Source organism: Cryptomeria japonica, chromosome 9 (genome assembly GCF_030272615.1).
Source record: "Cryptomeria japonica chromosome 9, Sugi_1.0, whole genome shotgun sequence".
Taxonomy (NCBI): domain Eukaryota; kingdom Viridiplantae; phylum Streptophyta; class Pinopsida; order Cupressales; family Cupressaceae; genus Cryptomeria; species Cryptomeria japonica.
In genome coordinates this window covers 600,736,168-600,747,401 of record NC_081413.1, presented here as the reverse complement: position 1 = coordinate 600,747,401, position 11,234 = coordinate 600,736,168, and the positions used below count along the sequence as shown (strand labels likewise).

At 35.3% G+C, this 11,234-nt stretch overlaps 1 protein-coding gene across 1 annotated transcript; it reads left to right on the top strand.

The window, feature by feature from the left end:
- The first annotated feature begins 6,396 nt into the window (after positions 1-6,396).
- On the top strand, positions 6,397-10,610 carry LOC131074511 (dicarboxylate transporter 1, chloroplastic). The gene is made up of 3 exons (XM_058011147.2): positions 6,397-7,976; positions 9,697-9,918; positions 10,019-10,610. Exons 1-3 carry the CDS (start codon positions 6,834-6,836, stop codon positions 10,379-10,381), a joined length of 1,728 nt encoding a protein of 575 aa, XP_057867130.2. The 5' UTR covers positions 6,397-6,833; the 3' UTR covers positions 10,382-10,610.
- Positions 10,611-11,234: the final 624 nt, after the last annotated feature.

Here is an 11,234-nt window from a genome sequence, read left to right as displayed (position 1 = left end):
ATGTTCTAATATAAGGTTATAAAACCTTATATATTATATGCTTTATAAGCATATCCCATTTGAAATAATTATAATCTAATAACTATTAGATTAGTAATTATTTATGAGTGGGGGTTATTGAAAAGGTGTGACTAGTGAAGTCACCCTTCCTCCTATATTTAAGGAGGTTCTCTCTCATTTGAGAGGGTGTGAATTTGGAGCTTTATGGTGATTTGTATCACTATGCACAAGAGATGTTATTGGCCATGTAGAAGTATTGGAGGAGTATCCCCAGGTTCAAGTCTATTTTATGATAGACTATATTTGTAAGTATTTTAATAAAATGATGCTTTATGGGGCTTTTACCTGATAGGGTTTTCCCCATGTATATCTTGTGTAATGTCTATATTTATGCATGTATGATTCTTATTTCATTTATTTTATATCTTGTTTATAATGATTAGTATCCTAATATCCTAATTTCTAAAAAAATTCAAACAATTAAGGGATTCTTTTAGTCTCTAGTTGACCCACATTACCGGTGTTATCCAAGATACATAGCTTTTATCTGGAATATTCAGATTCCTAACTCACACCCAAAAGTGGAGAACCAATTGATGCAATTATATATCTATATCAATCAGTTGTAGATGAAAAAGAAGCAATGGGTTAATAAATTTGAATCCCTCAAGATCATATACAAGTATATCCTTACATAAGTAGGTTGACTTGAGGACAAGACAAATTTTTAACATGGGGATGATGTTGGCTAGAAAATTGGATACATACACTAGTCTAGAGATATGCAATTGTAAATCGAAAATAGGGATTTGGAATATAGAAGATAAGATATAGTTTAGGGATACAATCTAAGGGCTACATCTCCTTTGGGAGATATAAGTATAGAAGATATATCTATTCACCAAAATAAAAATTAGAGATATAAGATATAGAGATATTATATAAGAAACACATATAAAGGAGATATAAGCAATGTAATTGTAATGGTGAAAATATTAGGGTTTCATCCAACGATGTAGTAAAACTGCTAATATTTTGCTTAGGTACCACCACAATAAAGAGGGTGAACCCAATAGATCTAGCCTCAAATCAACAAGGATAGGGCTGATAATTTCTATTGGAATAAAGATTGATACCCTCTTTTAAGTTGAGTTGTGAAAATGCTGCAATTAGGGTAAATATGTTGAAATTGAAGTAAAAACGCATAACAATGAGCTACAATTGTCGGATCGAAAATGAACTTGGATTTGAGTAAGATGCGAGTGTTCAGTCTATATGTTCCTAGAAGGAGCTCTTGAAATGTCGAGACCAAAATGCCCATCGCTCTAGTCCTCCACACTTTTCGTCATCCAAAGGGAAACTTGTTCGTCTTTGTAAATAAAGCCAATTTTGAAGATCACATCTTCATACTTGTTCCTGCACATAGTAGAGAAGGAAAAATGGTTAAGATTAGGGGTTTGCCTTAGGTCAAAACTAGGTTTTGGAATTAACCATGAAATAGAATGGAAATGTAATTGAATTGTTGTAATGGAAATGATTTCCTTTTGAGGGAAATGCTAAACAAAGTTTGAAACACAAATGGAATATCTTTTAATGGATTTTTGTTTGTCTCCACACAGATTTAGGGTTTCATGAAGTCTTCATAAACATAGAACATAAATGTCAACTCCAATGCTTGAATCTTGACCTTACTTATGCTCCAATGCTTGAAAGACGATTGATTGCTTGCTCACTTGAATTTGAATGCTTAATTGCTTGAATTGATTGCATGAATATCTTCAGTGGATCTAAAAAATGAGAGGGGTATACCTTTTATACATGCTTGTCGAAAAACAAATTAATTTTCCAGCATGAGCCGACATGGGATCTGGGTTCCCGTCCAAATGATGTTACTATAATAGGGCCCTAAAATGGGCCTTGATTGAGAGGACCAGAGTGCTAGTGCCCTAGTCCTGACCAATCAAGGACCAAGAAATAGGGGGGTAGAAAGTGTGCATGCTGAAAAAGATGAACTTACTGCATTAAGTGAGTAGAATCAAGGTTCTGATCAAGCCTTGGGACATGAATGCCAAGGTGAGGGCCCAAATGAGGACAAAATTTTAAGGGACTACAATTTAGGATGCTACAATAATGATTATACATTGGTACATGAATACAAATACTTAATATGATTTGGGTCTAATTTGTGTATGCGATATTTCATTCTGATTTACAACTTAGTTAGGATTTGAAATAATTTCCTTTCTACCTCAATAGGATTGAGTTTGAGGTAGAAAGACTACAAATGCAAAAATCCTTTAGATACAAAAATTTGGTCTATATCCTTTAGATTTCTTACTAACATTGCCCATTTCTCTCAAGACCCCTTTTTGACAAGCAATTCTCAAGGACTTGATTTGGGCAATTTTTTTGGTGATAGATCCTCTTAATTCTTAAACTCAAATATCATTAATGCCCAAGAATGACATTGGTCAGAGGAAATTTTTGTATTCCTTTTGAGTAATAAAATCTTTTTTTGCAATGGAAATGTGTCATTTGGGTGCTAGATGAGGTCATAGATAGGGATTCCTTGTCTTGCATGGATTTTGTAGCTTGGACGTCTTCTTGTGTTGGGTATGTTGGCCTTGGTTGCCATATTTTGAAGAGATAGATTTTAGGAGAGGGAAAGAGTAGTTTCAAATCCAAGAAGAAAAAACTTCACGATTCCATATTCTATGTATAACATTTTATTTTTATATTGATATGCTTTTATCCCAAGTTTGCATAACACTGTATAAATACTAAAGATAGTTTGATTAAAGGAAAAATTAACCTTAGCTATGTGTCTCCATATGTTTCTTGTGCATTTCATGATGTAACATTATCTATTTTTTCAACTAGATGTTTGTAAAACACTTGTATAGTCTTTACAAGGAATCTTCTCAACATATAAAATGGAAGGCATGAAAATATTGTTAAGATCGTGTCTCAACCTTGCAATCACATAAGGTTACTATTTATAGTAAGTGCTATCTATAGTAAGTTTTCATTTGAGCACAAATTGGTCCAAAATTTTCCCCAAAGCTATGGTTTGACTAAATAAGAATATTGATAAATTTTCTTTGCAATATAATGTTTGGATTTGAATATATTAAAGTTTTAATTTTTGAAAGTTGTGAATGAAAGCTCCAAAGTTAATTTTGAAGGCCTTAGAGGCTCTAGATGGGCCCAAAAGTGGTTGTAGTAGTATAGCAAGTTATAGCTTAATAGAGCACTTCATGAGCTTAGTGATGCTTCAAAGGATTTGTCAATAGAACACCCAAATCAAAAGTTATGGTCTTTGAAAGTTGGGTCTCCTGAAATGAGAAATATAAAAACACATTGGACATATAAATGAGTTGTAATAGGGAGTTACATGTGTGGCGTGTGTTTTGACACTTATAGTCTTGAGTATAATAAAGTCCAATATCACATCACCTTCATCTCTCTTCAACAAACCTAAAACGAAATACATCCATCCATCACATTTACTTTCCTAAAATAACATTAATTCAAAATTTATTTATATCCACAAAATGATTACTTATTATGTATGGTGAAAAGTGGATAATGGAAACAATAATATTGAAAGACTAAATGAATTCAACCACAAAACCCTAGCCTAACAACAACAAAGATCCACCATAACATATGAAGATTACCTAAGACAATGCAAATCAACAAAATCACAAAGATTATACCATCACATGTCCACTAGGGTTTGAATATCCATTCTTCCTATCTCCATTGATCTTGCTTGATATATTTGCTCTCAGATTTTATGTGTGTACAATAGCTCAACAAAGAACGAAAATGTGGTTGATAGCTTGATTGCAAAAATGCTTAATTGCATAAGATTGATCATACAATTAGAATGCTTAGGGTTGATAATGAAGGAGAGTATCCTCTTATATAGAAGACACTAGAGGAAATGGAGGGATAAGATTAAGAGGTGTAAAAGATAAATGGTCGGCTAGGATTAAAGGGTAGGTATAGGAAATAAGAAAATAATGAGAGGGTAGGTAGTGTAGGAATTGAGAGATGAATGACGTGTGTCATAGGTAGAAAAAACTAATTAATTAATTAAATGAATAAAGATTTATTTAATTAATAGAAGAAGTGGAATCAATTAAATAAACAAATATTTATTTAATTTAAGAAAATGACTATTTAAATAAATAAAAGTATTTATTTAAATGAGGAAAAAGGCTAGAAAAGGATAAATGCATTAATTAAATAATAATGATTTATTTAATTAATAGAAGAATTAGGATAAAATAATTATTTAATTAGACAAGACAATTTTAGGTGTCTACACTTATATATATATATTCTTTTAAATAAACTTAATTAAAAGAAAGAAACCACTTCTAATCTTGAAAACAACAAAGTCTAATACCACATCCCTTTCATCTCTCTTCATCAAACCTAGAATAAAATACATCCATCCATTACATTTACTTTCCTAAAATAATATTAATTCAAAATTTATTTATATCCCCAATATCATTTATTATTATTAATTAATCATTACTTATATATACATCTTATTAGATAAGCTTACATTAAACAAAATAAAACCAAATTTCTTTTACAAATATTATCATAATAGTTGCATTTAATATTCCATCATGCTATCACATATCTAAAATTTCATATATTTATAAATGGTTATTAAAATTATTTTATGTTACAAATACATATAATTATAAACATTTAATGGCCAAAAGTTTAGGTCGTGACAACACCTTAAATTTAAAATCTAATAAATAACCTAAGTTTGGAATAAAGACAAAACTCAACATTTATACACCATGTTATGTTGTACTTTTGAAATGCACTATTAAAAGCCAAACCGTCTTCAACGGAAAGTTTGATAGGGCAGAGCCTAAATTCGATGGCCGTATGGCTGTATTTATATTTTTTTAAACATAAAAAAACTGAAAGGAGAGTATAAAAAGGGATATTTTGAACACACTAATCATTTAAAAAACAATAAAATTGTTTCATTAAAAAGTTCGATTTATAGAATAGGGGAAGAGGTTAGATAGCATTCATATTTCAATATTCATTTTTTACTTATCTAATCTTTTAATTACAATCAATAAAAACAATAATAGTTAAAATTTTAATATTTAATTGAAAGAGTTGTGCAACTTTATTATATTCATAGCATAGAGTTATAAAGATATTTGTGCATAACTATTAGTCAAAACAATATGTATTGGATTAGTTGTGCAAATTTTTGAGGTAGTTGTAGGAGAAGAGTACACTCCTTGTGCATCCAACCCCCTAATTACTAACTTTTAATGAGCCAGAAAAACGATAATGAAAAGCTCATTAATAAGTTTCACATGTACCAATAACTAATAACTTTTTAGGTATTTTGGTCCATAATTGGCATTTGTGCACCACTACTACCACATTTGTGCACAACTATTGGGACATTTGTTCACAGGTACTAACAATTTTGAATGGACAATTACCGGAACATCTTTGGAATGTGTATATTTTGACTCTTGTGTGTGTGCATAACTGATCCCAGAACATGCGTCATTACTACAAAACAATAGCTATAAACAGTTAAATTGCCTATAAGCAGTTAAATTGCATACGAAGACAAATTTTTTTGTTGAAATCCAATATACCATTTAGGATATGTGGGAGGGTGAAGTTAGCTATAACCACTATTGGTACGCTTCCCCTAAGAGAAGAGGTTAGATACCACCTATGTTCCAATATTCACTTCTTACTCACCTAACCTTCTAATTACTATCTGCAAGACAAACAAATACATGATAATTAAAAGCCTACTAAAATATTTCACATGTGCCATTAAGTGTCCACTTGCTCTCTAATAGTTAAAATTTTAATATTTAATTGAAATAGTTGTGCAATTTTATTGGTACCCATAGCATAGAATTACTAGAGTATTTGTGTATAACTATGAGTCAAAACAATTATTACCTAAAGAAATATTTATTGGATTCGTTGTGCAAATTTTTGAAGTGGTTGTAGTGCACAATTATTGGGACATCAATAAGCATCCCACATCATCTCTAAATGATCACTTTTTTGACATTTGTAAAAAAAAATAAAAATGTCAAAATCATATGTTTCTCTGTAAAAAACTAAAAATAATGTCAAAATCAGATGTTCCATTTCATTGAAATCCCAAATACCATTTAAAAGTTTAGAATGGACAAAATTATCTAATTGTTACAAAAATTTGCTTGACAGGCAGGATCGACCATCAAATTTGAACAGAGCTCTGGTCAAACCGGGAAAAATGGTTGATAAATTGCTGTCAAATTCCATGGGAGAAGTGACGTGTGCTACAAAGTGGCTTTTCAGCCCCACTTCTAGGGCCCCATTCCTCTGGTTAGGTTGCAAAATTGATAAACTGACAAAGCAGGCTACATAAACGACAGCAGGAAATATTCCAAAAAAGCCGTACTAAGAATCTCCTCCCTGAAATCTCAGCCCCCAAAACTCCCGATTCCACTCAGCCCAGTTCCAACTAGATCTAGCAGCGGGCTGCCCGAGAAAATGGCGTCAATTCTACTAAACCTAGTGTCGTCAAAGCATTTAATTGTCAACTAGCCCATCTCACGGCTGGAAATTTTGCACAGCAAAAAGCTCCGCTGCCACACATTTTTCATCGGACAGAACTTTTCCTCATTTTTTTAATGAAAATTTTGTGCTCATCAGATGTTCCGTCACTTGGTGTAAAATAGGGAACTACTCTACTTTTTCTCTGCTGTAGGAGGATCGGTTTTTAAGCCCACAGGCAGGTTGCTGGCTGGAAAGAAAAAATGTCTTCAGTAGCCCTGGCAGCCTCTTCCACAATCGGTCTTCATGCACCGTGCCCTAAAATTTCTTGTGGATCCGCCAGATCATCGGCCTCCTTAACCCGTCTCTCGCTTCCAGCCAAGCCATTTCTTTCCCGGGGTTCGATCTCCGCACGTCATGCAAATCCACTTTTTTCCACCTGGTGGCAGAATCGGGCTTTGAGCGGCTCCTCCCTTGTACGGCGCCGCGGGAGCGAGAAATCTTTGCAGCGAGAATTTGTAAAAGTACAGGCCTCGGCGGCTGCAGCAACCCCTGCAGCGAAAGCGCCGGAACCATGGCAAGGAGCAGCTCTGAAGCCCCTGGCGGCTTCGATCGCGACGGGTGTTATTCTCTGGCTGGTGCCAGCCCCGGCGGGTGTGGCGAAAAATGCTTGGCAGCTGTTGGCCATATTTCTAGCCACAATCGTAGGCATCATAACGCAGCCGCTGCCCCTTGGCGCAGTGGCCCTAATGGGGCTTGGCGCGGCCGTGTTAACAAAAACCCTAACTTTTGCGGCAGCTTTTTCGGCCTTCGGTGATCAGATCCCTTGGCTCATTGCCCTCGCTTTCTTCTTTGCCCGTGGATTCATCAAAACCGGGCTGGGGAACCGCGTGGCTTACCAATTCGTGTCGCTCTTCGGGAGCTCGTCATTGGGGCTGGGCTACAGTCTGGTCTTTAGTGAAGCTTTGCTGGCGCCGGCGATCCCTTCCGTGTCCGCCCGCGCGGGTGGTATCTTTCTGCCTTTGGTGAAGTCTCTGTGCGTTGCCTGTGGTTCGAACGTGGGCGACGGGACAGAAGAGAGGCTCGGATCGTGGCTCATGCTGACTTGCTTCCAGACGTCGGTGGTGTCATCTGCGATGTTTTTGACGGCAATGGCAGCAAATCCGCTCAGTGTTAACCTGGCAGCGGGCGCGATCGGGCAGACCATCGGATGGACGGATTGGGCTCTGGCCGCGCTAGTTCCGGGGCTCGTCTCACTCATCGTGGTGCCGTTTTTGCTGTATGTGATATATCCTCCGACAGTCAAGAGTAGTCCCGATGCGCCCTTGCTTGCCAGAGAGAAGCTCAAGAATATGGGGCCCATGTCTAAGAACGAGACCATCATGGCCTTCACTCTGTTAGTAACGGTAATTTACAGTACGCTGACTCTTTTTCTTTTTTGTTTTAGGAGATCTTGAGGATTAAAGGTTTCGTAGTTTTATTTTTGGAGGAGATTTAGCAGAGTCCCTATTCTTTACAGCCATTAAGACAATTTTTTTGTTTCCATGTTCTCTTTCAAATTCCTTTCTTCAACCCTCATTCCAGAAAGACGATGCAGCTTATTGTGAAATATAAATTCTCTATTCTTCTTATAAACTTTTAATAAGGATGTAATTTTTTTGCAATCCCATTAACCTATTTTTGTTATTTGTAAACATTAGTATATGAATCTGAAATTAAATTCTGATTATTTTACTCAAAATTTGAAATTCGGACCAATAGACGAAACAGGATTTTAATTCACACCCTAGACGCTTCTAGTCACAGAAATTTAGATTTTGGTGGTGTTCTTTCCCGAATTCGGATCAGATACATGTTTTTTTTTCGCCTTTTATAAATAAATTATGTACTAGGGGACAGAAATCGATTGGAGCCATACATGTAAAGTCTGCGGCACTGACTTGTGTTTTATGCTTCTTTCAACTACCACTTTTTTAATGGAGTTTCTCCAAGCAGATCATTTTTCCGGCAAATAGAAATCCCTACCAAATGACTAGGACCAGGGTCATCAGTGATGCATTTTATGCTCACAAAGGATGTGTGTGGCAGGGCCAAAAGTCGGCTGGAGGGAATGTTGAAGGAATTACACATTTTATTCGTTATTTGTTCTGTAAAAAATCAGGGTGAGGTGGATTTTATTGTTTTTCTGAAGTTCTTTTTTTAGGGTGCTTCTTGAGTTTGGAACATTTTGCATATAAATGTAAATCCATATCTATAGACAAGACTGACGTCTTCGATGAGGCTTCATGCTGATTTGCACTTATTGAATGAATTGTATAAATTACCGAGGAAGAAGTTATGTATGGCCAGAAGTTAGCTGGAAGGAAAATTTCAAGTGTATATTCATCTTCGTACAGAAGCCGAGATTGGTCAAGGAAATTAATTAGAATATTTAAGGCAAATCTATAGTTCTGGGCCTTTTGAAGCTGTTTTCTGGAGAAATAAGATTATAAGTTATAATAACCTTACTTATTACCCTTTATATTGTTTAACAATGTATGATTCTTTATGGGATTCCAATTGTTCGTTTTATCGAGGAACTTCCAGTTCCTGTCATTTTTAAGAGGAATTTGAACCCTGTGTTATATTAACGTTTGAGATGTACCTGTTCAAAAATGTATTGTAGGAAACTATTGTGAAATTTTTATACGAGAAAATTCTTGAGAAAAGCAGAATGTATTCGAAGGTGTCATGACACAATAGGATTTTCACAAGTTAGTTTATAAATATCAAAATGGAAGCTTATTACCATACAGTTAATGGAAGTTCTTATTCACTATCTAGTATTGGTCGTACTTTTGGAATTCTGACTGTAGTATTACTATTTATTATTCTTTTCACGATGCTCATGGTTTAAAGCTTGTAGGACTTTACTGAACTGCTGTCGTTTTATTTTTTCACTTTTTAGTATCTGCAGCTAATGGAAGTTCTCATTCACTTTCTAGTATCTATTGCTCTTTTGGAATCTTGACTGTTGTGGTAATGTTAGTTTCACTATGCTTATGGTTTGAAGCTGGGAGGACATCACTGTAAATTCCTGTAACTCTAATTCTCCAAGATGCTAACAATTATCGGTGTTCTGGGCAGGTCGGACTCTGGATATTTGGAGGAATGATTAAGGTGGATGCTGTTACTGCGGCAATCCTTGGTTTGTCTGTCCTGCTCTGCACAGGAGTTGTTACATGGAAGGAGTGCTTGGCTGAATCAGTAGCTTGGGACACTCTTACATGGTTTGCTGCACTTATTGCAATGGCTGGCTATCTCAATAAATATGGGCTGATCGCATGGTTTAGCCAGAATGTGGTGAAGGTATTTCTTTTTACGCAGACTGCATTATCCTGTACTGCCATTTCTCTGCCCTTTTTCTGTCAACAATTAGCATATTCTGAGGCATTTGATTGTGTTTCAGGTTGTAGGTGGGCTTGGATTATCATGGCAGCTTTCTTTTGGAATATTGGTTATGCTCTACTTCTATTCCCACTACTTTTTTGCAAGTGGTGCAGCACATATTGGTGCCATGTTCACCGCCTTTTTATCAGTGGCGAGTGCTTTAGGAACCCCACCTCTATTCGCTGCGATGGTTCTCGCTTTCCTTTCAAATCTTATGGGTGGCCTTACACACTACGGTATTGGATCGGCACCAGTGTTCTATGGGGCTAACTATGTGCCTTTGGGTAAATGGTGGGGTTATGGCTTTCTCATCTCTGTAGTAAACATTTGCATTTGGCTCGGAATTGGAGGGGTCTGGTGGAAAGCATTAGGTTTATGGTAATTTGTTGAAACAACCGGTTTTGCTGGAAAGCAGATAACATAGCGTTAGTGTTTTTTCACAAAGTCTGCAACATGTCAAGTTATATGTTTGAGTCAGTCTTGAAAGTTAGCATTTGCACTCTTTCCATATCCCAGGTGGGCCTATGCAATGATCATTGTAATAATTGCTGATTTTGTAACCAGCAGTTCATTTTTTTGGAATGCAATATATTTGCACTTTGCCATTTGAAGTTTTTGAGGTTATCCTTTTTGCAATGATTGTATCTTCGCTTTGTCATTGACGTCTTTGAGGCTATGTCCCCTTTTACAATGATTGTATCTTCGCTTTGTCATTGTAGTTTTTGATGCTACATCCTTCTCTTACAATGATTGTATTTGCACCTACAGATTTTAAGTAACTAACAACAACCCGATTTTAAGTAACTAACAACAACCCTTTCCCAGAAAGGGTTGTTTTCTCAAGAAAGGTGGGGAGATTGAAATGTGCATTTTTTGACTCTTTATTTTTTTCTTTTCTTTTTTGATTGAAGTACTCTTTAAATTTATTTAAAAGATTCTGGGGAAATGGAAATATTTAAATTATGTGATGATATAATTGGATTCAATTATATGCTTTTGAGTCAATCTTCATTGTAATATGATATTGTTAAAAGATATTTTACTATTGAAGATTGACTTGAAACTGTATAGTTGAATCATCACATAATTTTCATTACTCCTGAAAATATGCCGTGGTGAAGATTGACTTGAAACTATATAATTGAATCATCACATAATATCTCCCTTACTCATGAAAATATGCATTGGTGAAGATTGACTTAAAATTATGTAACTGAATCATCACATAATTTTAC

Excerpts from the sequence above, each read along its gene's own strand:
- LOC131074511 (XM_058011147.2), top strand. The coding sequence starts at position 6,834 with ATGTCTTCAGTAGCCCTGGCAGCCTCTTCCACAATCGGTCTTCATGCA. Across the intron at positions 7,977-9,696 it reads CCTTCACTCTGTTAGTAACG|GTCGGACTCTGGATATTTGG; the intron begins GTAATTTACAGT and ends TGTTCTGGGCAG. Across the intron at positions 9,919-10,018 it reads TTAGCCAGAATGTGGTGAAG|GTTGTAGGTGGGCTTGGATT; the intron begins GTATTTCTTTTT and ends ATTGTGTTTCAG.